This window comes from Podarcis raffonei, chromosome Z, assembly GCF_027172205.1.
Source record: "Podarcis raffonei isolate rPodRaf1 chromosome Z, rPodRaf1.pri, whole genome shotgun sequence".
NCBI lineage: Eukaryota > Metazoa > Chordata > Lepidosauria > Squamata > Lacertidae > Podarcis > Podarcis raffonei.
The window spans coordinates 22,659,861-22,683,712 of record NC_070621.1 but is presented as its reverse complement, the minus strand read 5'-3'; the positions used below and the strand labels follow the sequence as shown (position 1 = coordinate 22,683,712).

General features: G+C 44.6%; 1 protein-coding gene across 1 annotated transcript in view; it reads right to left on the bottom strand.

The window, feature by feature from the left end:
* The window catches only part of ABCB7 (ATP binding cassette subfamily B member 7), a 56,525-nt gene extending 33,497 nt beyond the window's left edge, over window positions 1-23,028 (bottom strand). The window contains exons 1-2 of the mRNA XM_053373906.1: window positions 22,822-23,028; window positions 10,881-10,958 (exon numbers count right to left, since the gene is read on the bottom strand). Coding sequence (XP_053229881.1) covers window positions 10,881-10,958; window positions 22,822-22,980 — 237 coding nt within the window. The 5' untranslated portion in view covers window positions 22,981-23,028. The remainder of the gene's footprint in view (window positions 1-10,880; window positions 10,959-22,821) is intronic.
* Between the last annotated feature and the right edge of the window lie 824 nt (window positions 23,029-23,852).

The window sequence follows — 23,852 nt, the reverse complement described above, 5'->3', positions numbered from 1 at the left end:
TGCTTATAGCTGCTTTATACATTAAGTATTTCCCTTGTAGAAAACATTTCCATTTTGCAGCAAGCATGGAACCTGTTTGCAGACTGGGATTGGGGGTCACAATTCTTTCTAGGCAAATTTCTGGGGCCATACACCAGTGACAGGAGGAGCCAGAGGAAAAGTGAGCAGAGAAACAAATCTAAATTTCTCCTTTGTACAGTAGCCTAGTTTCTTCACACACATGACCTATCTACCCTCCATCAAGACAAGCAACAAGCATTATCAAATACAAGGGCGTTATCAAAGTTCAAGGACACATTGCAGTCATGCCCCTAGCCCAAAAAAATCAAGAAGGGAATATGAAGCATAGTTGGTGCAGTGGGGGGGGGGGCTAAGGAGGGAGGTGGCCTGGAGAGTGTGCCAAGGATCAAACAGAAAAGGATGGAGGGCTGTATTTTGCCCCCCTGGGCCTGAGATTTCTCACCATTGTAGTACATCAACACATAAAGCAATTACTCGCATGTATTTTATTTGAACACCCATGAGGTGTTTAACCTCAAGGCTGCTTACAAACGTTTCAGATCTTAAGTAGTATAATTAAAAACAGAGTAAAGGAATAGTAATAATCCAAACAGCACCTAAAATATAAATATAATAAAAGCCCTATGAAATAATACAGGAATTATTCTGAGCAGCAGCAGCATTCTTCAGAGAACCAAGTATCCTCTGAAAGAAATACCCTGAACTCCATTTGGTGAAAATTAATATTATAGTTTTATTGCTTTTGACCAAAGACCACTGCAGCTTTCCAAGGAAAATAAATTTCAGAACTACAAACTCTAAAAATGTATCATAACTGAAGCTTGATGAACTAGTATCACAGAGTCTTTTACTCCAGGTCTTCCATTTTCAAGTAAAGAGAGAAATGCTACATTTAGAATCTCCTTTTTCAAGGTGCAACTAGGCTTTAAACAAAATGCTTAACATCTCTATTATGCCAGAACAGCAAGAGCAATTTGGCAAGCATCGTAACAACCATGTAAAGCACTTATACAGACCTTAAGAAATGCTTACAAGTGCTCTAGAAAACATTAATTCACAGCATTTCATTGCAGAAAACATCATTGATTCTGCTTTGAAGAAGGGACCTAGGTGGTTATAGTGAAAGAAACACTATAAAGGAAAATATAGCAACGTGTCTTGAATAAATATTCAGTCAGAGATCCCAGGCCACATAATATGTGGAAATATCAAACCTAGGCTGAGTTAATGCTTTTTGAAAGCTTTAAATATGCATTTCACTATTTGTACTTCTTTAAAACCACTCCCAACTGTAATTCTTGGGATTGGGGGTGGGGTGGGAAATACACCTCAAATTCTAAAATCCATGTTCTATGGTCCAATTTGGGCTGCAAATCTGTGTTCCAGGGTATTTGTTCCATGTAGGTACTGTAAACACTTGATAGTAGTAGTAATATTATTATTAAAAGGCTTTATTATTTACTGGATTTATATACTGTCATTTTGCCAAGGCACTCTAGGTGCTTTGCAATTCTACAATTTACAACTTTCCCACTCACTCTGAAGCAAGCCCAAACACACACAAACAACTCCCTCTCCCAGCCTGCCTCTTTCCTTCTCACAGGGCAGAATGGTGTGTCCCCCTGAGAGGGGAGAGGACAGTCTCAATGGCACAGCCCTGATGGTGTCTCATGGTGTTTAGCAGCAGTATGAAAATGCCAGGATCATGCAGAAACAGAAGAAACATTCGTAGATTTAAAAATGCTCAGAAAATGAGCATCCCTATAATGCAGCTATGAGACCCCAATATTAAAGGCTATCAGTAAGTTTAGATAAGTAGCTACCATTTCCAACATGCTATTTCTTCCATCATTTCATTTTTAAAGGATTTTTTGGTTTTTTTACTTTGTGAAGTAGGTAAAATGAAGCATTAGATTGTAAGTCCTCTATATATTGTTTCATGTGGAAGTAAGACACAAGACCAAACATTACTCCATTTGTTTTAGTCGACAGCTCAGGCTTGAAGGACAATATGACAAAGAGGAGGTATGTAAATGCATTTCAGAACAAACTGAATTTTGACCACAGAAATACATTAGAATTTTAATCATATGTTTCTTCTCTGAATAATCAATGTAAAAAAGAAAGAGAACAAGAGCAAGAAATGCTCATTGGTTTGCTTCACCTTTAGTAGAGCTTGCCTGGCAAGCCTCTTTATGAGCCACCACAATCTCTCTCAAAACTATCTTCATCCAATCCCTGCATGTAGGGAAGAAGGTTATGCTTCCAACTATTTGCCCATATGATCTTGACTAACGAAAGTAGACAGAACAGGAGTTACTTGTGCTGACAGCGAGTGACAGTGGCCTGCATTAAGAATACTTTGAGATCATTGTTTATGGGCAGCCCGGTGTTGTTCCACATTTGGAAAATACCGTATTTTTCTGCTCTATAACACGCACCCGACCATAACACGCACATAGTTTTTAGAGGAGGAAAATGCGTAGGCATGCCACCCGTAGGCATTTTCTCCATAACACGCACAGACATTTCCACTTACTTTCTAGGAGGAAAAAAGTGAGTGTTATGGTGCAAAAAATACAGTATCTAGTTGCCATAAAAGTTTGTGCCACTGGACATTTATACAAGATGTGGAAAGAAATGCAGAGCTGTCCACATTTCTCAGAATTTTTCATTGTTTTGTGTATAGAGCCTAAGCAATTTGATGGTGCTTGTCATCTTGCATGGGGAATTTCAAATTCTGTTCCACTTATCTGTTTCCTGGGTCAGTGTCCTGGGCAAACACATAAAAAGGAACACTAGTGGTGGGCATGGTTAGTATCAGTTGATAGATTCTGGAAAGAAAGCCTTTTTGGATTTAAGGAAAGTTCAGGGTAGTTTGGGAACTGCTAGACTCTCTAAAGCTTAGGTATAATATGTACTCTCAGCTTGGGGTAGAATCATAGAATTGCAGAGTTGGAAATGACCCAAAAGATTCATCTAGTTCAACACCCTGCAAAGCAGGCATCATCCAATCATCGTGGTGCTATTTGGGCAACAGTCCTCTGCCCACCTGTGATACCCAGCAACTGGTATTCAGAGTCATACTGCCTCTGACAGTGGAGGTAGAACATACCGTATTTTTCGCCCTATTGGACGCACCGGCCCATAGGACACACCTAGGTTTTTTTGGGGGGGGGAGACAAAGAAAAAAAATATCCCCCCCCGCCGCGGATATCTGCCCTAAGCGCGGGGCTCTCTGCTTCAGCGTGCCCTGCGCTCCGGGCAGCAGGCTGCTATCCGCAGCCTAGGGAGCCCTGCGGGAACTCCCGCGGGCTCCCCAGGCTTGCTGATAGCTTCCTGAAGCCTGGCGAGCAAGAGGGGTTGGTGCGCACCGACCCCTCTCACTCTCCACGCTTCAGCGAAAGCCTGCATTCGCCCCATAGGACGCTGTGATGGGATGGTGAGCTGCTTGTGCGTAAAATCCTAGTCCCTCAGAGTTTGGCTAAGTCCACAAACCTCTGTCTCTGACGGAGCTCCTTGAGCATGGCTCCATCAGTCGCTCGTTGAATCGGACAGTGGGCGTTTACGGAACTTCTTCCAGCATAAAAGCTCCTTAACGGAAACGCGTCTTCTGGACTCTCGGCGTGACAGTTTCCGGCGAGGAGTGGGTGTCCCTACAGGAGGTCTTGAAACCTCCCCACTGTTTTCGCTCGAAGTGTCTCTGAGCCCTCCCTCCGACTCACTTTCCCTTGGAACTCCACTTCTCCCCCTGCTGGTCCCCTCCTCAGCTGAATGATCTCTCTCACCCTCCGTGAGCCCTTTCACCTCCTGCGTCTCAGATGGCAGTTCCCTGACATCCACCTCCCCTCCAGGGCCCCCTTCACCCCCTTCCCTCCCCTCCTCTGCGGGAGGCGAGGGAGCAAAACCCCTGAAGGAACCTCCCTCATCTTCCGAAGTTTCGAACACTTCCCTCCACCTCTTGCTGTTTCCGGTTTCCAAGTACTCCTCCTCATCGGAGTCTGTTCCTCCTTCCAACTCCGATTCCCTGAATCCTTCCAGTTCCTCCTCATCGTCGGTGGTGCCAAAGTACTCCCTCCGGAACCTCGCTACTGGCTGAGGTTTCCTGGGGAACCTTTGGTGGAACGTTTCGATCAAGATCTCGTCACGGACCTCCTCTGCCGTCACCCAGGTGTTTTCCGACTCCGGTTCCCCTTCCCACGCGACCAAATACTCCACCTGATTACCCTTCCACCTGGAGTCGATGATTTCCGCCACATGGTTGCTGCTTTCCCTTTCTTCTATGGCTGGCCCCCGTGTGGATACCCCTTCACCTTCCCCCCTATATGGTGACAGTAATGACCTGTGGAATACTGGGTGCAGTTTCATGTGGTTCGGTAACCGGAGTCTGAAAGCCACCGGGTTGACCTGTTGGATGACCTCAAATGGTCCCAATCTTTTGGGTCTCGATTTCTTGCAACCCCCCTTGAACGGCAACCCTTGGGTTGATAGCCAGACCTGACTCCCCACCCTAATGGTTTCACCTTCCCTTCTGTTCTTGTCTGCCTGCCTCTTATATTCTTCTTTGGCCCTTTCTAAGTTGAGTTGGAGTTGACGATGGATCGCTTCCATTTCTTCTACAAAATGTTCAGCGGCCGGGACACTCCATCTCTCGCCTCCTCCCCCTGGAAACGCCCTGGGGTGGTACCCATAATTAGCCAAAAAGGGGCTCATCCCAGTGGACACATTCTCTGCATTATTGTAAGCAAATTCCGCTAGCGCCAACTTTTCGACCCAATCGTTCTCTCTGTCATTGACATAACACCTCAGGTATTGTTGGAGGATACCGTTTGCCCTCTCCGCCTGCCCATTGGTCTCAGGGTGCCTGGCAGTTGAAAAGTTGACCTCTACGTGCAACAAGCTCATAAGTTTCCTCCAGAATCTGGACGTGAACTGTTTCCCTCTGTCGGAGACCACCCTCAAGGGGGCGCCATGCAGCCTAAAAATATGTTCTACAAACAATTTCGCTGTCTCTTCCGCCGTGACTGCATGTGAGCAAGCTACAAAGTGACCCATCTTAGTTAACAGGTCTACTACGACTAGTATGGCGGTTTTCCCCTGGGATTTAGGCAGATCAGTCATAAAATCTATCGATACCGCCTCCCACGGTCGTTCTGGTGTGGGTAACGGTTCTAATAACCCCGCTGGTGCCCGCCTTTCTCCTTTGGCTCTCTGGCATTGGTCACACCTTCTCACATACTCCCGTACATCCTCCCTCACCTTGGGCCACCAAAACTCCCTGGTCACCAACCACATGGTCTTGTGTTGCCCAAAATGCCCCGCTGTGGGATTGTCGTGCAGCTGTTTGAGTACTCTCCCCCTCAATTCCCCTTCGGGTATATATAGAGCCCCTTTGTAATACAATGCCCCGTTTCTTTCTTCAAAACCTCCGGGGTCTTCTCCCTCTCTCCTTAAACCTCTGAGCTTATCCTGGGCGTATTCATCATTTACCGTTCCCTCTACCAGTTCTCTTTGCCCCACCCAGGCCGCCCCACACACCCAGTGGTCCTCTGGGATAATATGTCTCTCTTCAGGCGCTCCCTCCCCCTCCAAATATTCAGGTTTGCGAGAGAGAGCGTCCGCTCTGATGTTTTCTGGACCTGGCACATAGCAGATTTCAAAATGGAATTTGGAGAACTCCTGGGCCCATCTCACTTGTCGTTGGTTGAGCACTCGTGCCGTTCTCCAATACTCCAAATTCTTGTGGTCCGTACACACTTGCACCTTATGCTGTGCGCCAATTAGTAAGTGTCTCCATCTCCGGAACGCTTCGTGAATGGCGAGTAGTTCTCGGTCATATACGGTGTAGTTCCTCTCGGATTTGTTCAGCTTACGCGAAAAGAAGGCACACGGTCTCCATTCCGACTTATTGCTCCCTGGCTGAAGCAGCACCGCCCCCACCGCCCGGTCTGAGGCATCAGTTTCCACTCTCATGGGTTTTTGTAAATCCACATGCAGGAGCTGTTCTTCCGAAGCGAATGCCCTTTTCAATTCCTCAAATGCTTGCTCCGCCTCCGCCGTCCAAACGAATTTCTTCTTGCTGCTTAGACAGTCCGTGATGGGAGCCGTTAAGTGGGCAAAGTTCTTGATGAATTTACGGTAAAAGTTCCCAAACCCTAAGAACCTTTGCACATCCTTTTTCGTTTTCGGTGTCTTCCATTCCAGCACCGCCTGGACCTTGCCTGGATCCATGGCTAATCCCTTGTCTGATAAGCGGTACCCCAGGAATTCCACCTCCTTGGTGTGAAACTGACACTTCTCCAATTTCACCCACAGCTGGTTTGCTTGCAGCTGGCTCAGCACTTCCCTGACATCCTTTACATGCTGCTCCTCATTCTCTGAATATATCAGCACGTCATCGAGGAAGGCCACGCAATTCTTGTAGAGCAAAGGTCCCAGGACATGGTTCATGAGCGATTGAAAACAGGCGGAGCCTGATTGCAATCCGAATGGCATAACGAGATATTCAAAAGCCCCCAAAGGGGTGAACATGGTGGTTTTCCATTCATCCCCTTTCTTTATTCGTATCAGGTTGTATGCCCCTCTCAGGTCCAATTTCGTGAATATCTTTCCCTTCCTCACCCTGGTCAAAATGTCATCAATCCTGGGCATGGGGAAAGTCACTGGTTCTGACACGGCATTTAGCCGCCTGTAGTCCACTACAAGCCGGGGTTTATCCGTGTTTTTTTTGTCCACAAAAAACACTGGGCTCCCCCCCACCGCTCTGGACTCTCTGATGAAGCCCCTCTTCAGGTTTTTATCAATAAACTCCCTTAACTCCTGCATTTCCCTGTCTGACATGGCGTACAGCTTGCCCACGGGGAGCTGGGCCCCAGGGACCAGGTTGATTTGGCAGTCAAAGTCTCTATGCGGCGGTAGTTTATCTGCTTCCCTTTCGCTGAAGACCTTGCTCAGATCAGCGTATTGTTTGGGCACCTTCCCTTTGTCTGCCACTTCCGTCCCTGCTAGAAAGGCTTTTGCCCCTTCTGGCACCTTTCCCTCTCTGCAATGTTCCAGGCAATGTGCTGACCCAAAGGAGACCACTCTCTGATGCCAGCCCACTAGCGGGTCATGCAACGCTAGCCAGCTCATTCCCAAAATGACGGGAGCCCCTCTCAGGGTGGCCACATTGAACGCTATCCTTTCGGTGTGCCTGGCCACCCTCATAACCATTGGGATGGTCTGTAGGCTAACTTCTCCTCCCAACAGCTCCCTCCCATCGATCGTGGTCACCTGCAGGGGGTTGCTTAAAGGGAGTGTCTGTATCTGGTGTTCAGCTGCAAACTCCTTACTCATAAAATTACAGGAGCTGCCTGAGTCCAACAGCGCCTTTGTCTTTAGTGGGTATCCGTTTGCCAGCTCTAGCAACACCTCTATTACTAGGGCTGGTCTTGGAGGTTCCGGAGTGGGCACTTTTACTGCTCCTTGGCCTGGCTGCAGTGCCCCGACGGTGGCAGCCAGGCGTTGGCTTTTACTGGCTCCTGGACTCCCTCCTCCTTCCCCCCAACAGCTCCCGCCATCCCTTGCCATTCCTTTCTTTGCGGGCAGACTCTGGCAAAGTGACCTGGCTGCTGGCAGAGATAACATTTCTTGGCGCTCTTTCCCTCCTTCTTCTTCCCTTCACTGGGATTTGAAACTGCGCGCGCGCGCGCTGTTCCAACTTCCATCGGCTCTCCTGGCGGGAAACTTGGCTCTGGAATCTCTGGAATGCGGAAATCCCTCCAACGCTCTCCTTTCCCCTCCCGCTTCTCCAAGGCTCTTGCCTCCTGGCGCGCTCCAATGGTCAGCGCTGATTTGGTCAGCTGGTCCATAGACTCCGCCCTGGGCGCCCGGGAAAGTTCGTCTTTCACCGCCGAAGAAAGCCCTTCTTCAAAGAGCATTTGAATGGGTTCCGCCGATAGGTCCCATCCCAATTTATGTATCAACATTGTAAACTCAGTCCAGTACTCACGAACCGATCGGCTCCCCTGTTTGCAAGCCATCAATTGTCTGCGCACCAGTCCCTGTTCAATCTCGCTGGAAAACATCAAATCCATGGCGCGAAAAAACTTCCTCGTGTCCTTCAGCATTTCACTATTCCCTGCCATCAGGGGTCTAACCCAGTCTCTCGCCCCCCCTTCGAGATGGCCAATCACAAACGCCACTTGCGATGCCTCGTCGGGAAAGTCGTTAAACTGCAGCTCGAGAGCATACTGCATCTCTGTCCTAAAGGCTTGATAGTTCCTGGGGTCCCCCCCAAACTTCTGCACCAATCCTGGCATCTTTCTTGCTAGTGGGGCGCCTTTTGTTTTATCTGCATCCTGCGCCCTCCTTTCCTCTAGCCTCGCCGTTTGCAGCGCTAGCTGGAGCTCCAACACCCTGTACCTTTCTTCCAGGCTTGGACCCTCTCCAGCTCCTCCTGCTCCCCCGGCTCCGGCTGGGTTGCTCATGATGCCTCTCTGCACAAGCTGCTTTCAGGGTCTGTCCGATTGCTGTGATGGGATGGTGAGCTGCTTGTGCGTAAAATCCTAGTCCCTCAGAGTTTGGCTAAGTCCACAAACCTCTGTCTCTGACGGAGCTCCTTGAGCATGGCTCCATCAGTCGCTCGTTGAATCGGACAGTGGGCGTTTACGGAACTTCTTCCAGCATAAAAGCTCCTTAACGGAAACGCGTCTTCTGGACTCTCGGCGTGACAGTTTCCGGCGAGGAGTGGGTGTCCCTACAGGAGGTCTTGAAACCTCCCCACTGTTTTCGCTCGAAGTGTCTCTGAGCCCTCCCTCCGACTCACTTTCCCTTGGAACTCCACTTCTCCCCCTGCTGGTCCCCTCCTCAGCTGAATGATCTCTCTCACCCTCCGTGAGCCCTTTCACCTCCTGCGTCTCAGATGGCAGTTCCCTGACAGACGCACACAGATTTCCCCTTCATTTTTGGAGGGGAAAAAGTGCGTCCTATAGGGCAAAAAATACAGTAGTTGTTGTGGCTAGTAGCCACTGATAGCCTTGTCCTCCATGAATTTGACTAATTCTTTTTTAAAGCTTTCCAGTTGGTGGCCATAACTGCCTCCTGTTGGTTTGTGTTCCATAGTTTTAACTATGTGCTGTATGAAGTACTTCCTTTTATCTGTTATGAACTTCCAACATTCAGCTTCATTGGATGTCCACGAATGCTAGTGTCATGAAAGAGGGAGAAAAGCTTTCCTTTATCCAGTTTCTCTGTGACATGCATAATTTTATAAACTTCTGTCACGTCACTTCTAATCTATTTTTTCTCTAAACCATAAAGACCCAAATGCTGCAACCCTTCCTCATAGGGTGTTGTTCAATTTCCTTGATCATGTTTGCTGCCCTTTACTGAGCCTTTTCCATCTCTATGGTATCCTTTTTGAGGTGAGACAAAAAGAACTATGCACTGTATTCCAGATAGGGTAGCACCATAGATATGCATAATTGTATTACTGACTGTATAATATATTGGGATCATGTACAATATACTAGCATAAATAATGAACTAGACAAGGACCAATAAAATTGGTACTCAATCCAGATAAAGACAAAAGTACTGCTGCTGGGTGGTTTGTCTAGTTGAAACTGCACTTCCCCTGAAGCTTGTGGATGTTTATAAAATTCAATTACATTCCTGGAGGCCCATATGGCCTCTATGGCATGTAGTAAGCTTTCACCAGTTAGGACTCTTACGTAAACTGCAGCCCTTCCTAGACAGAAACAGGTTAGCCAGTTACTCAAACTCTGGTAATACTCCAGGTTAGACTACTGTAATTTACACTACATGGGACTGCCTTTGAAGACTATTTGAAATTTCAGTTAGTTCAAAATACAGTGGTACCTTGGTTTGCATACATTTTGGATTACAAACACATCAAACCCGGAAGTGCGTGTCCCGGTTTGCAACCTTTTATTTTGGATTACAACCCATTTTTTTTTATTACGAACAAAATTTTTTGGGAGGCCTCATTGGCGAAAGCACGCCTTGGGTTACAACCTGTTTTGGTTTACAAACAGACCTCTGGAATGGATTATGGTTGTAAACCAAGGCTGTGACAGTGAGTGGAAACATGCCTTGCCGAAATTCCTCCCTAAGATCCTAGCCTATTTCCAATCACAAATGGAAGGGCTAGTGTAGGGGTCAGCAAACTTTTTCAGCAAGGGGCTGGTTCACTGTCCCTCAGACCTTGTGGGGGGACGGACTATATTTTCTTGGGAGGGGGGAATGAATTCCTATGCCCCACAAAAAATGCAGAGGTGCATTTTAAATAAAAGCACACATTCTACTCATGTAAAAACACCAGGCAGGCCCCACAAATAACCCAGAGATGCCTTTTAAATAAAAGGACACATTCTACTAATGTAAAAACACACTGGTTCCCGGACCGTCTGTGGGCCGGATTTAGAAGGCAATTGGCCTGGATCTGGCCCCTGGGCCTTAGTTTGCCTACTCATGGGCTAGTGGTATGGGACCTAGATAACTGAAGGATTGCCCATTTCAACATTAGCCTGCCCATTTACATGAGTTATGCTCAGAAGCTCTTATTTGGTTGTCTCAGCTGCCTGAGGTGAGATGGGTGGAGGCAGGGACTTTTCAGTTGTGGTGCTTGTTTAAGGAATATTTTCCCCAGTGAATACTTTTTGGCACCTATTATTAATATAATGTTCACAGTGCATGTGCAGAATGAAAGAAGAACAGTCCCTAACCAGTGGATAGGATTCTTCTTTTTAAGTTATAAGATAAAAGTTATGCAGATTAAGCAAAATGTATGGCATACATCAGAAGATGGTCTAGGCAGGTTGTTTTTTTTCTTCACTAACAGAAGAGCTCAGTCCTACCTTTGCAGCATCCAATAGTTGTCTTGAATAGGATCTCCCTGAACTTTGCCATGGGAGTTGATTTAATATTGGTGGAATCTGAAAAGGATAAAAGAGACTCTGGTACATAAGAGCACAAAGTCCATGAACCGATAATACTCCAAGCATTTCATGTGTACATCCTAGCACACTTAAAGACCATTTGCTTCTGGAAAGGAGCAAAAGAATATATGAAGACTACTGACTGGGGAGCAGGTGTAAAATAAAATGCATCTAACTATTTAAAATGCTAAATGGCAATGAACCTTCCCCTTCTTTCACTTGTATTTCCACCAGGCTTGTGTTCTTTTGTGTTCTGGAAGGCCAAGTCTCTTCCAACTTAATCTTTCCTTCCCCATATACCATGTGAATTTAATTTTTTTTAATAACTCATTTGTTCAGAGCATATTTTCATGCTCTTGTACTTGCTATGATCTATATACAAAACCCAGGCTAGGGATTTTGACTCCCAGGTCTGGTTTGCGCATCTTATTAAACCACAGTGCATATAAACCACAAGAGGGGAGAGAGCTCTTTCACTTGGGTCCTGCTCGTGGCTTCCCATTGGGGCATCTGGTTGTCCACTGTGAGAACAGGGTGCTGGACAATGGCTATGTCCTATTTGCATGGTCAGAGGCAGCAATATTTCTGAATACCAGTTGCTAGAAACTGCAGGAGAGGTAAGACCTGTTTGTGGGTTTCTCATAATGGGCATCTGCTTAGCCTCTTCGAAAACAGGATGCTGGACTAGATGAGCCTTTGCTTTGATCCAGCAAACACTTACCTTCTTGTGTGCTGACAGGTGCTTCACTCCTTCCCCACTACTGCTGCTAGGGAAAAAGCCATGGTCTGGCTTGTCATGTAGTCCAAACCCAGGCTAATGATTTGTGTTCTCCAAACAAACCATAAATAGTAAGCCAAGAGCAAACCTTGGTTTCTACTTGACCAGTCAGACAACAGCTTGTCCCCCAGCAGCAGCATGCTGCTCTTTCATGCTCTGGTTAATGTGGTATGTGAACAAGGACATAGAGGACTTGTCTCAAGGTAGTTCCTCGCCAGTTCTTTAAAAAGGCTAGCAGGTAAGACCCTAAGAAAAACCAACTATATTGATCTCTCCCTGATGAAGGGTAGAAAAACACCCAAGAGGAAAAAACAAACAAGCCCCATCCCCTTTATATTACTGGAAATAACAATATAAAAATGTATAATAGTCATAAGAACTTTGCTTTTGTTCTTTTAATTATATCTGGGGATTTTCCAATCAAACACACTGAATTTCCACTCCCTCTGAATTTTCTTTGTTTCTTGGGTGTTTGTGCTCAAACTTTGGGTTATCAACAAATATATGGATTCTCTGCTGAACAGCATGGATTACATTGTTAGCAGATTTCCTTGTTACCTCACTGTAGGGCCGTTGTTCATTATCCTTGACTAGTAAATACCCCTCTTACATGCTTATTTTACACACATTTCCTGGCAAGTCCGATCAATCCTCGTGGTAGCTTCTAATGTGTAATGGGTTTAGGGTCAGGGGATGGTAGCCAGTTGCGTACTTGTCATATTAACCTCATATAACCCAGGGATTCTCAAACTGACCTTAACCTATGACTGCGGGCAATATCACAGAACAATCATTTTTCATATATATCATATTCCACGTAAGATGACATGTTGTTAACCATGCTGCTGTCTGCCTTTCAGAACCCTGGTCCAGTTCACATTTTTCAGATGATGCAACTGTGTCAAATATGTTCTAGCAGAAAAGCTATCGTGTGTAATGTGTCCTTTCTTTATTTCTTTTACTGTGGCTCATAACTCTATTGTAAGATATATTTACACTGCTTAAAGACAGTATTATTTTGACAAACCCAGGCTACTTTACTCCCTAGTCTATTATCCTCAAAGAGCATACAAACTGAAGACAAACCAGACAAAACATTTAAAATACAGTGGTACCTCAATTTTCCAACGTTATCTGTTCCGGAGTTCTGAGTTCTGAAACATTTGAAAACCAAAAACTTCCGAGGCACGTTGAAAAACGGAAGCATTTATTTCTGGGTTTATGGTGTCCGAAAACTGAAATGTTTGTCAATGGAGACGCTCGAAAACCGAGGTACCACTGTATTTTAAGCCTGAATGTCTGCAACATGAAAGTTAAACAGGGCTGGAAAGCACTTAAATTTGTATTTAATTGTGTATTGGTTGAATATATGAGAATAACTTACTACGTATTTCCCCCCACACTTGTCAAAAGTACTGAAGAATCCTTCTACACAAGCACTAAATGTAAATGAAGTGGTTCTAATGTATATGATCTACTAATATAGGACCTATACTCCAAAGGTCTCAGACACTGTATTGTGTATGCCTGTTGTGCCTGAATTTATTTATTTATTATGATAAGCTTGCCAACAAAGTTCTGCCAAAGTGATCCCAAAGTGTACACTGTTTGATCATGCTATTACTTTTTGTGGAAATGTTCCTGGAAACAATGAAGGACAGACTGCATAATATATATGCTCCTGCTATGCCTCTGATCTACTTTCAATTCCTTGAACGTGGCAATATTTAATATGACAGTAAACACACAGATGATGAAAATTGTGTTTACCATATTTTTCGCTCCATAGGGCGCACCTAGTTTTTAGGGGGGGAAATCAAGAAAATTGATGTGGGGATCCATTTTGCAGCACAAGGCTAGAGTTAGGGGGGCTGAAGCGACGGAGCCCCAGACCAACCAGACATCTTCCTTCCAAATCGGGTTGACAAAACCAAGCGCAGCTTTGCAAGCGACACAATGTATGTCTGCACTGATCTTTTTGCCGTCTTAAGTCGTGTTTGTGTGTGAAAATCATCCCCAGTGCAGGTGGGATAACAGCAGCCAGAATTTGGGGCTGCAAAGAGGAAGGAAACAGACCATGTGGGGAGCGGGATTTAAATCCACACTCACGCACTTAACCCCCCCCCCCGTAAACACTGCTAATAAAATCCCCTAGCATTGCAGTGGGTTGGACTAGATGACCCTTGGGACCCCTTCCAACTCTACAATTCTATGATCGAAGTCAGACTTCTATGATTCTATGCTTCCCCTGTGGCTGCTTCAAAGTTTTAAAAAAAGAAAGTCAGGAGATCCCATTGCGGCTATTCCGCATCTGCTTTCCCGGCTGCCTTCGCCGCCTCCCCCTGCAAAAAAGGGGCCGCTTCTTCTCCAGGAACCCCCCTCCCCCAGCAGGCAGGGGCGACGTGTTTTGGCGTGTCCCTCGTCTCGCCCCCCCGCCTCGCCTTTCAGGTTCCCTCGCTCCCTCCCCCGGCCGTTTCTGCGGTAGGTGCTGGCGGGACTTTCCGCCGTTCCTTGGAAGAGCAATCCCCCCATGGCGGCGAGGGAGAGGGGCGGTGGGAGCGCGCGTCTATGTCGTCGTCAGGTGGAAGGGAAGCGGCCTCACCGCCTTTAAATGGCATTGCTTGTCATCTGAGCATGCTCCTTTGTGGGCAGGCGAGAGAGAGAGCGTGGCATGAGGACACCAGTGGAGCGTGCACATCTTTCTGCCAGTCGCCGCCACCAGCAGGATTTACCCTCCTCCCCAGCTCACTTTTGCGGCTGCGAAGCGGCAGAAGCCACCCTCTCGCTCCACCTCCGGCGGCTTTCCCACCTTTTTCGCCTGGGTCTCCCTCGCATTAGAGAGAAACGCCTCAAGGCAGCGAAGAATAAGCAGCAGCACAAAGCGAGACCCAAGCGCAAGGAGCTCTTCGGGGTGCTGGTTTTCTGGCGCGCGCACTCTTTCTCGACGTTCCCTTTTTTGCTGCTTTTCTCTTTTCCCCGCTTGATGGCTGCCGCTGCCGCCAAGCCCACGGAGCTGATGGGCATCTGCTCGAGCTACCAGGCGGTGATGCCGCACTTCGTCTGCATAGCCGAAGAGTTCCCTCAGCCCACCCAGCCGGCCAAGCTGCCTCGGGGCAAGTGCGCAGACCCCGCCAGTCGTGCTTCAAGACGCAGCTCTCCCGGCTTCAGCAAAAGGAACCCGAAGCCTTTGGAGTGCAGCCCGAGTTCCCACTGCACTCCAAAGGCTTCAGGTGGCTATCCCATAGGACGCACACACATTTCCCCTTCATTTTTGGAGGGGAAAAGGTGCGTCTTATAGAGCGAAAAAGACGGTAGATTAATTTGTTTTACAAAACTGAAGAATTTTTCTGCACACTTTGGCCAAAACAGATTTAAGGACATATTCTTATATTCATATAATCTTTCAATACTTCGAGTATTATAGCTACTTTGGAGAGAAAAATAGGCACACCTATTTATCTTAGTTCAGTGCCTATTGTTTCAACTGTTCTATTTAAAATAAGTTAATTAGCTAAAAACTATGTTAATTTACTTGAACATATTCTAAAAGTTCATCATTTTTTTTATTTGGATAAAGATTAACCAGTGGTGAGGTAGCAGAAAGCAAATATAAATGATCATAAAACTAGAAAGGCTACAAGAAATAATACTATGTGGCCAAGTTGGCATCGTTATTTAATACCCTGACAAATGTAAAAAGGGATCTGTTTAATCATGCTATATCTCTATTAAGGAACCTACCCTCAGCATTTGGACAGCTCCACACAGGACTGTGCACTCAAGACTTTGCTTCAGCGCTTTCCCCTCAAATAGCCTATTATTATTATTATTATTATTATTATTATTATTACTACTACTACTACTACTACTACTACAACTACTACCCTGCTTTTTCCCCTGACAGGGGCACAAGGCAGCTTATAGATAAAAACAAGAACCATACAAATAATTACAATAAAAACAGGCACCAGTTCTTTAATTTAAAGCAGTTCCAAAAGTCTGTTGGAACAAGAAAGTCTTCACATGCCAGCAGAAGTGCAAGGTGGAAGCCAGTCTAACTTCTCTTGGGAATGAGTTCCAAAATCTGGAAGCACCCACTGATCTAACTCAACAGCTTCATTGTTTTCAGAGCTGGGACTCACTTTTTACCCAAATATGCATTTGGGGATGTATTTGGAGCCCTGCTGGATCTGACCAAAGGTTCATCCTGTACAACATTTGTTTTCACAGTTGCCAGCCTATGCTAAGAATGCAAGCAGGGCATGTGCACAACAGCACCCTCACCACTTTTGATTTCCATCAATGGGTATTCAAAGGCTGATACTGGAGGCAGTGAACAGCCACTGATATAGCCTGTGGGTTACTTATGTGATGCTAGGTGAAGTAGTACTTCCTTTCGTTCTGTTTTTTCCCCTAAGCAAAGTAATTCATTAAACGTCATTAATTAAACCATGAGTATAATTTGATGTAACAAATATTCTTAAAAGCCTAAATAGTTATTCATCTGCAACTATGAATTTTGACTTATAAACTTATACTAATCTAGTCTAAATAAATATTCATAATTGAGGCTAGGAGAGGATAGAATCACTGAACAAATGTCAATAAAACAGATAGACAAGGGTTGAAACTATCGAGCAGTACTACAAAGCAGATAAACTGGAGAGGATATTGTACGCTGACTAGTTTGCAAACAGCCAGAGCAAATAATTTACTTTCTGGAAAGCATTTCAGAGTACAGAATGTGCCAAGAATGCTAAAGGTGTAATTACCGGTAGTTGTTCCAGTTATTGAAACAGTCACTTACACAGCCTGAGAGTGAACCTTTAGTAAATTGGAATGTTGATTTTACCAATGATTGGTAAATGTTGGTATATGAAGTATTTGTGAGGTAGTAACTGTTTCAAGTTTCTTTTCAAGACTGAGATACTCATCTACTTGTTTGAATAAACCCACAAATGCAGAGTATGGTAGTGACAGGATCCATATATTTTAACTCACCTTCCCTCCAAAGAACTTAGGTTAGTGTACATGATTCCCTAAGCCCACCCACCCCCACTCATTCTGTCCTAATGGCAACCCTGTGAAATGACTAGACTAGGACCACATTCACACCACATATTTAAAGAACTATGACTCCACTTTAAACATTTGTGACTTTCCAGGAATTCTGGGATGTAGAATTTGTTAATGGATAAAATGCTCACCTATTAAAAATCTAAAAGCCTGAGCAAACATGTTTATCTTCAAATGACACTGAAATGACAACAGTGCTGGCCCCTGACATATCTGTAAGGAGGGGGAATTCCACAAACAGGGTGGTGGCACAGAGAAAGCTCAGCCTCCCCAACAGAGGAATGTGAAGAAGAGATCTGTCCGCTGGTCTTAAAGTTTGAGCAGACTGATAGATACTCCTTCAGGTGTTCAGGTACCAAGCTGCTTAAGGCTTTAAGGATATACTTAAGCCTCTTGAATTGGGCTTGAAAGTGAATAAGCAGCTAATGCAGTTATTTGACAATTGGTATAATATTGTTACAGATCTGGGTTAAAAGAGTTTGGGGTGCAGGGGCATCCATAACTGCTAGTTAGTGCATGTCAGAAATAAATAATGTGGTAGAATTTAGCTGATTTTTGGAGAATAAAGGGAAGATGCAAGATGTTAGATTTAAAATACAAGCTGAATCAGTTCTCCTGTTCAGGAGACCACTGGTAGTGATATCATTAAGAACACAAGGAAAACTAAGTGGTGGGTCATTAAAGAACAATTGACCATGCAGGTGCTGTCCTTCCCCCAGCTGTGTGTTAGTTAGCAGAAGAAATAGCAGAGCTAGGAGGGGGATGTTACAGGAAGCAAAGGAAAAATGTGTCCTTTTTAAAGAAACAGAGGTCTGGAGAAGGTGGGAACAAACAGATGGGAGGTATTTTTTGGCAAGGTGTTCTGGAAACAAGGGGGGATGACTCCATGCAATGCTGACAGGAGGAGGCTGCACTGAGAGACTGGGGGCCATGACTGGCTGCTGCTTTGGACCCAAACTCACTTGAAGCTATTGAAGGATGCCATCAGGGACACTCTTGTGGGATAATGTTCTGTGCCCCCTCCACTGAAGGCTTTAGGTGTAAATAAGTGTAAAATAAACCACATTTTTTAAGGACAGTAGTCTCCACTGTGCCTCGGTCTCCCAAGAGAAACACAACACTGGGTGAGCACCAGGAACCCTCTGGAATCTTGCTACAACTTGGCAGAGATTGGGGGTGGTACGCAACCTTTGTAACAATATGATCTCTCTTAGCTATACCAGTCAAAACTCTGGCAGCAGCATTCTACACCAGTGGCCAAAATTGTAGAAACCTTTTGGAGAAAGTGTATTTTCAAAGTCTGGTGGCTCCTAACACCACTTTCTTTTCGAGTAATACCATAAAATTATATATCAATGGAAAGATAATTTAATGAAGAATGTAATGCAATGAAGTTTGTTCCATTATCTGTATTCTACTGAAAGTTATAGCCAAATAACCAGAAAAAGGAGTGTTTAGAGAGCCAATCAGGTGTCATCTTGTTTTGGCAATAATGGCTCATAACACCACTTTTTTGGGAGTAATATCATAAAATTATATATCAATGGAAAGATAATTTAATGAAGAATGTAGTGCAATAACTTTTATGAAGGATTATATATTACAACATAAATAAGGACATTTGTCAGTGTGTTTTGTGATTGCTATCAAGTTGGTTGGGGTTTTTTGTTCTTTCATTTATTGAGCTTGTAAAACATAATAAAATTAAAGGAATGGTGCAAAGAGTTGACTGGTCACTGAGAAAGTACTATGTAAAACAGTACTACTAGGTGAACAAGGCTACAGTTATGAAGAAAGTAGAAGAAAAATTGGTGGAAACTTAACCAAAGGTGGCATTTCTAACTTTCTAAAGAGGTATAAGGAGATTCAGTCACTACAAAATCAGACTGGTAAAGGCAGGAAAAGGTGCACAACAGCAAGTGAAGATAGAAGAATTGAGAGACTGTGCCTACATGACAGAAGAAAATCATCTGGGTGTATACAAGATGACATGGCGCAATGTAATGTGAAGTTGAGTGCAAGGATTGTTCGGCACAGAGTGCAGGAATATGATCTAAATGCTAGAATTCCAAGGAAAAAGCCATTGTTATCTCTCAAACAAAGGTTGAAAAGATTAAACTGGGCTAAAGCGCATGTTAACTGGACAGTGGAACAATGGGGCAGTGTTATTTGGAGTGATGAGACCAAAATCTCCTTGCTTGGTAGTGATGGCATGAAATATGCGAGGAGGAGAATCGGAGAAGATTTACATCCTACTTGCATTACACCTACCGTGAAACACCCAGTTAGTGTTATGATCTGGGGTTGTATGACAGCAAAAAGTGTGGGCAGAATTTGAGTCATTAATGGGAATGAAAATACCCCAAAATACATAGCCCATACCTGAACTCAATAAAAAATCTATGGAGCCAACTAAAGAAACTTGATGGTTGGAAGCAACCCAGCAATAAAACCCAATTAATAGAGGCAATAATTCAATCTTGGTTTCACATTATTACAGCTGTAGAACTAAAAAACTTGGTTCACTCCATGGGAAGGCCAAAGGTTACCCAACTAAGTATTAACTGACATGGTGAGAATTTTTGTATATCTCATTTTTTCTATGTGTCTCACGTTTCTTCTTTATAACTGCTGTTGTAATAAATAATCCTTCACAAAAGATACTGCATTGCATTCTTCATAAAATATATTGCATTACATTACACTCATGCTAAAGTTCAGTTCATGCATCCACCTGATCCTTTACCAACCTATTTTTGGCCAACTAAGAATGACTGCTGCTGGGTGCCCTATGAAAATATAATCAGAGAAGTTCCATTTCCTTCATCATCAACTAGGAAGGATGTATGTCATAGATGGTAAGGTCCACAAACAAGTGCAGAAATTGGAAAAAAAGTATGATGTAACCTTTCACTACAAAGGTAAGCTAACAGTGAAATAATGTAAAAATAACATCAGATGACAGTGTAACATAAGAGAGTGCAATTTTAACTATTCTCACGAATGTGTGACTTATTTCAGTCTCAAAGAGACCTTAAACCTGTACACACACAAATATATATATATATATATATATATATATATATATATATATATATTTGTTTAAAAAAATTACTTCAAAATCAGTTTATTTTATAACCACAAAAACACACTTATTTATAAAACATAAAAAGTACATGGTTAGCCCTTCTATTAAAAAAAAGGTGTGATACATGTGTTAGTTGTGGTTTGCACGCTATGGCTTATTGAACCTACCGAGGTATAAAATGACTAAAATTCACTATGAATGGTCGGTGACCCTTTTCTGTTGCACTTAATACCATTTTTATACCTTATTTTAAAAGAGACAAAAATTAGCTTTATTTTGATACCCAAATAAGCCCAATTGGTTGAAAAATAAGCAGAACAGGAGGTTTTTTTCCTAAACAGAAATCGCATTAGCCTAAATCAAGCAAAAATTGAAATGTTAAAAAAATTCTCCTGCGCCCAATTTTGGACCAAAAAATTTTAAAAAAATAATTTGAGGTTATCTCATAAGTATCTACAGAAAAAAAATTTTTTGAAAAAAATCTGAGTCGTTAGAGCACGGTTGAGTATTAAAATCAGGTGATTTGGCGTGGAATGACCCCTATATGTACTTTTGTTTTGTGATCTATTTCTTAAAATAAACAATATCACAGTAAAGGTAAAGGGACCCCTGACCATTAGGTCCAGTCGTGGCCGACTCTGGGGTTGCGGCGCTCATCTCGCTTTATTGGCCGAGGGAGCCGGCGTACAGCTTCCGGATCATGTGGCCAGCATGACTAAGCCGCTTCTGGCGAAGCAGAGCAGTTCACGGAAACGCCGTTTACCTTCCTGCTGGAGCAGTACCTATTTATCTACTTGCACTTTGACGTGCTTTCGAACTGCTAGGTTGGCAGGAGCAGGGACTGAGCAACAGGAGCTCACCCCGTTGCGGGGATTCGAACCATCGACCTTCTGATCAGCAAGTCCTAAGCTCTGTGGTTTAACCCACAGTGCCACCCACTTCCCTAATATCACAGTAGATAAAAGTAAATGTCATGTGAAAAACAAGTAAAAGGTGATACATTTTTAATTTTGACAGACAGGATTATTTGATACATTTCTCTTTCTTCATTGGTCTCCTGTCAGTTTCCATTAAAGGGGAAACCTCCTTCTACACTTAATAATTAAAATTTATGTGAATATATACCCAGGGTTATGTAGAGTGTATTTATTAAATTTATAGCCCAAATCTCCTCCCTAAAAGGTGCCCAGGGGAGCTAACAATATAAAATCTGATGAAACCCTATTCATTATAAAATCACAGAGCCTACGTGTACCCATCACCTTCCAAAAGTCTGGACAAATGTCCACCATAGAGAAACCCCTCTCACATATGCAGCCTCCTAGACATCCATAGCAGTGGTATTACAAGAAAGGTATATTCCTCTCATTGTAAAATGCAGTTTAAAACACATGGGAAAAAGTGTCCCTTCAAGAACATGGTTCCCAGGGCTAGGTCTGTACAGTGGTACCTCGGGTTAAGAACTTAATTCATTCCGGAGGTCCGTTCTTAACCTGAAACTGTTCTTAACCTGAAGCACCACTTTAGCTAAAGGGGCCTCCCACTGCCGCCACGCCTTTTGCCGCCGCCTGATTTCTGTTCTCATCCTGAAGCAAAGTTCTTAACCCGAGGTACTATTTCTGGGTTAGCGAAGTCAGTAACCTGAAGCGTCTGTAACCCGAGGTACCACTGTATTAGAATTATTTTAAGATGTTTTAATTGTTTGTTTGTGTTTGCCGCTCTGGGCTCCTTTGGGAAGAAGGGCAAAATAAAAATGTTAATATGATTATTACTATGTAGGGCACCATCAGTGCTTTTTCAGGGAGTACTCAAGGGTATGCAGTACCAGAACCTCTATTTTGTTTTTTAAAAGTGTGGCACTTACTGCAGTAACTTCATGGTGAGATACAGCACCTATTTTTCTAGAAAAAAAGCACTGGGCATTATATACTAGTACCAACATTTTACATTTGCAATAAGATCCTCAATAAGGTTTTTTTTTTTTTTGTCTGCTGACATGGCAAATGGCTGGATTGTCTGCCCCCAAAGAGCCGTGTTATTTTATTTATTTTATTTTTTGTACAATACATTGCTATTACATCTGCAGATACACAACTGCACCTCTCCCCATAAAGCCCATGTGTGGGTCTGGGCCATCTAAGTGACCAGAGGGCAAAGTTTTCTCTCACACCAGCAGCTTTTGATTTCCACACAGGCAGCAGACATTCCACCATGTGGGAAAAAGTAAAAGGGACATTACCACCGAGCCCAGCTGCCCTTATCTACATAGGCCCAGGACGGTCCCGGCAGCAACTATTATCATTACGAAAGAGCACTATCAGTTTGCAAAGCACCAGAGCCCTACCTAGTGGAGCTTACAACTTGGAATTCACTCCAGGAAAGAGGAGGAGGAAAGTTTCGTTGCTGTCCCTTGATCACAAACAAGTGTGATAAGAAACATTAGGAACTAGGTTTTACATAAGATCATAAGCGGAGCCTGCTGGATCAGGCCAATAGCCCACCTAGTCCTGTTCTCGCAGAAGCTAAGCAGGTGCCTATTATGGGGAAACCCGCAAGCAGGACTCGGCTCGCCTGAGGTTTCTAACAACTGGTATTCAGAAGTATTGCTGCCTCTGGCCGTGCAGGAAGGACATAGCCACTGTGGAAAGAAAGCATGGATCCTTATCACCCTCCATGAATGACCTAATCCTCTTTTAGAGACATCAGGGCTGGGACACACAGCTTCGCATTTAGGAGACTCTCGCTTGGGACACCCTCGTAACCCTCCGACTACAATCTCCCCGAAGTCTTACCCGCGCGGAATAACCGACCTTGGTCCCCTCAGGACGTTCCCCGCCCCTCAGCCTCCCCTCAACCCTCCCGCGGCGGAGCGAGCCCACCTCTCCGCCCGCTCGCCCGCCTCAGTCCCACCGGCTCACCTGCGATATCCTCCGGGGCGGACGCCCCCACTTCCACGAGTGAGCTCCCGCCGCCGGCCGCCACAGCAGCGAAGCCAGCAGTAGTCTATGCCGCGGAGAAGCAGCCGCACCGGGCGAGATGCCCGGTGCCGCCGCCGACAGAGCCCTCAGCGCCGCCATGTCGGCGAGCACAGAGAGGTGGGGAAGGAGAGTCGCGGGGCGCCGGAGGACAGGAAACGGAGCCGAGGATAGAGAGAGAGGGGAAGGAGAGGCACCGGAAGTGAGTGGAACGCGTGGCTGGAGACAGAAGCCGCGCTGGGTCACCTCGGGCCCTTGGTAACGCATCTGCTTGGTCTACCCCGCAGGGTAGGATGTAGAGGTGGTGGAGAGGAGAACCATGGGTGCACAACCCTTATTTACTTTTATTCATTAATCCGGCTCTTCGGAGATCAAATAATAAGAAGAAAAACGGATCCCAAATACTGTAGTTGGTTCCCAATGTAAGTGGCTAGAACTGCCTTTCTTCAGCTTGGAAACCCAGACGTTGTTGAACTACAACCTCCCACTAGCTAAGAGGAAGGGCAGTATATAAATGGAATAAACAAATAATAATAAAAGTAAGTGAAGCAGGGAAACCAAACTGGTTTCTTGCTGGAATCAGTAACTGTTAAAAAAAACCCAATAACCTCAGTAGTAACAAAAAATAAGTTTCTTAGGCACTGGGGAGGGGTAACCTTATTTAAATGTCTCAGGACCACAATACCTCATGGGCCACATTTCTCTATACAAACCTACCCAGACCCTGAGATCATCCTCTGAGACTTCTTCATGGTCCTCCTCTACAGGAAGCAATACAAGAACGGGCATTTTCTGCAGTGGCTCCCCATTTGTGGAACACTCTCCCCAGGGAGATTTGGCTGGCACCTTCTACACTTTTAGGTGCCCGAAGCAAATGTTCTTCTTCAACCAGGCCTTTGGCTGATTAACATCTAATGCCCTTTTAAATGTATTGTGGAAGGAGGAAGCTTACTAGTTCATTTTTGTTATTATTT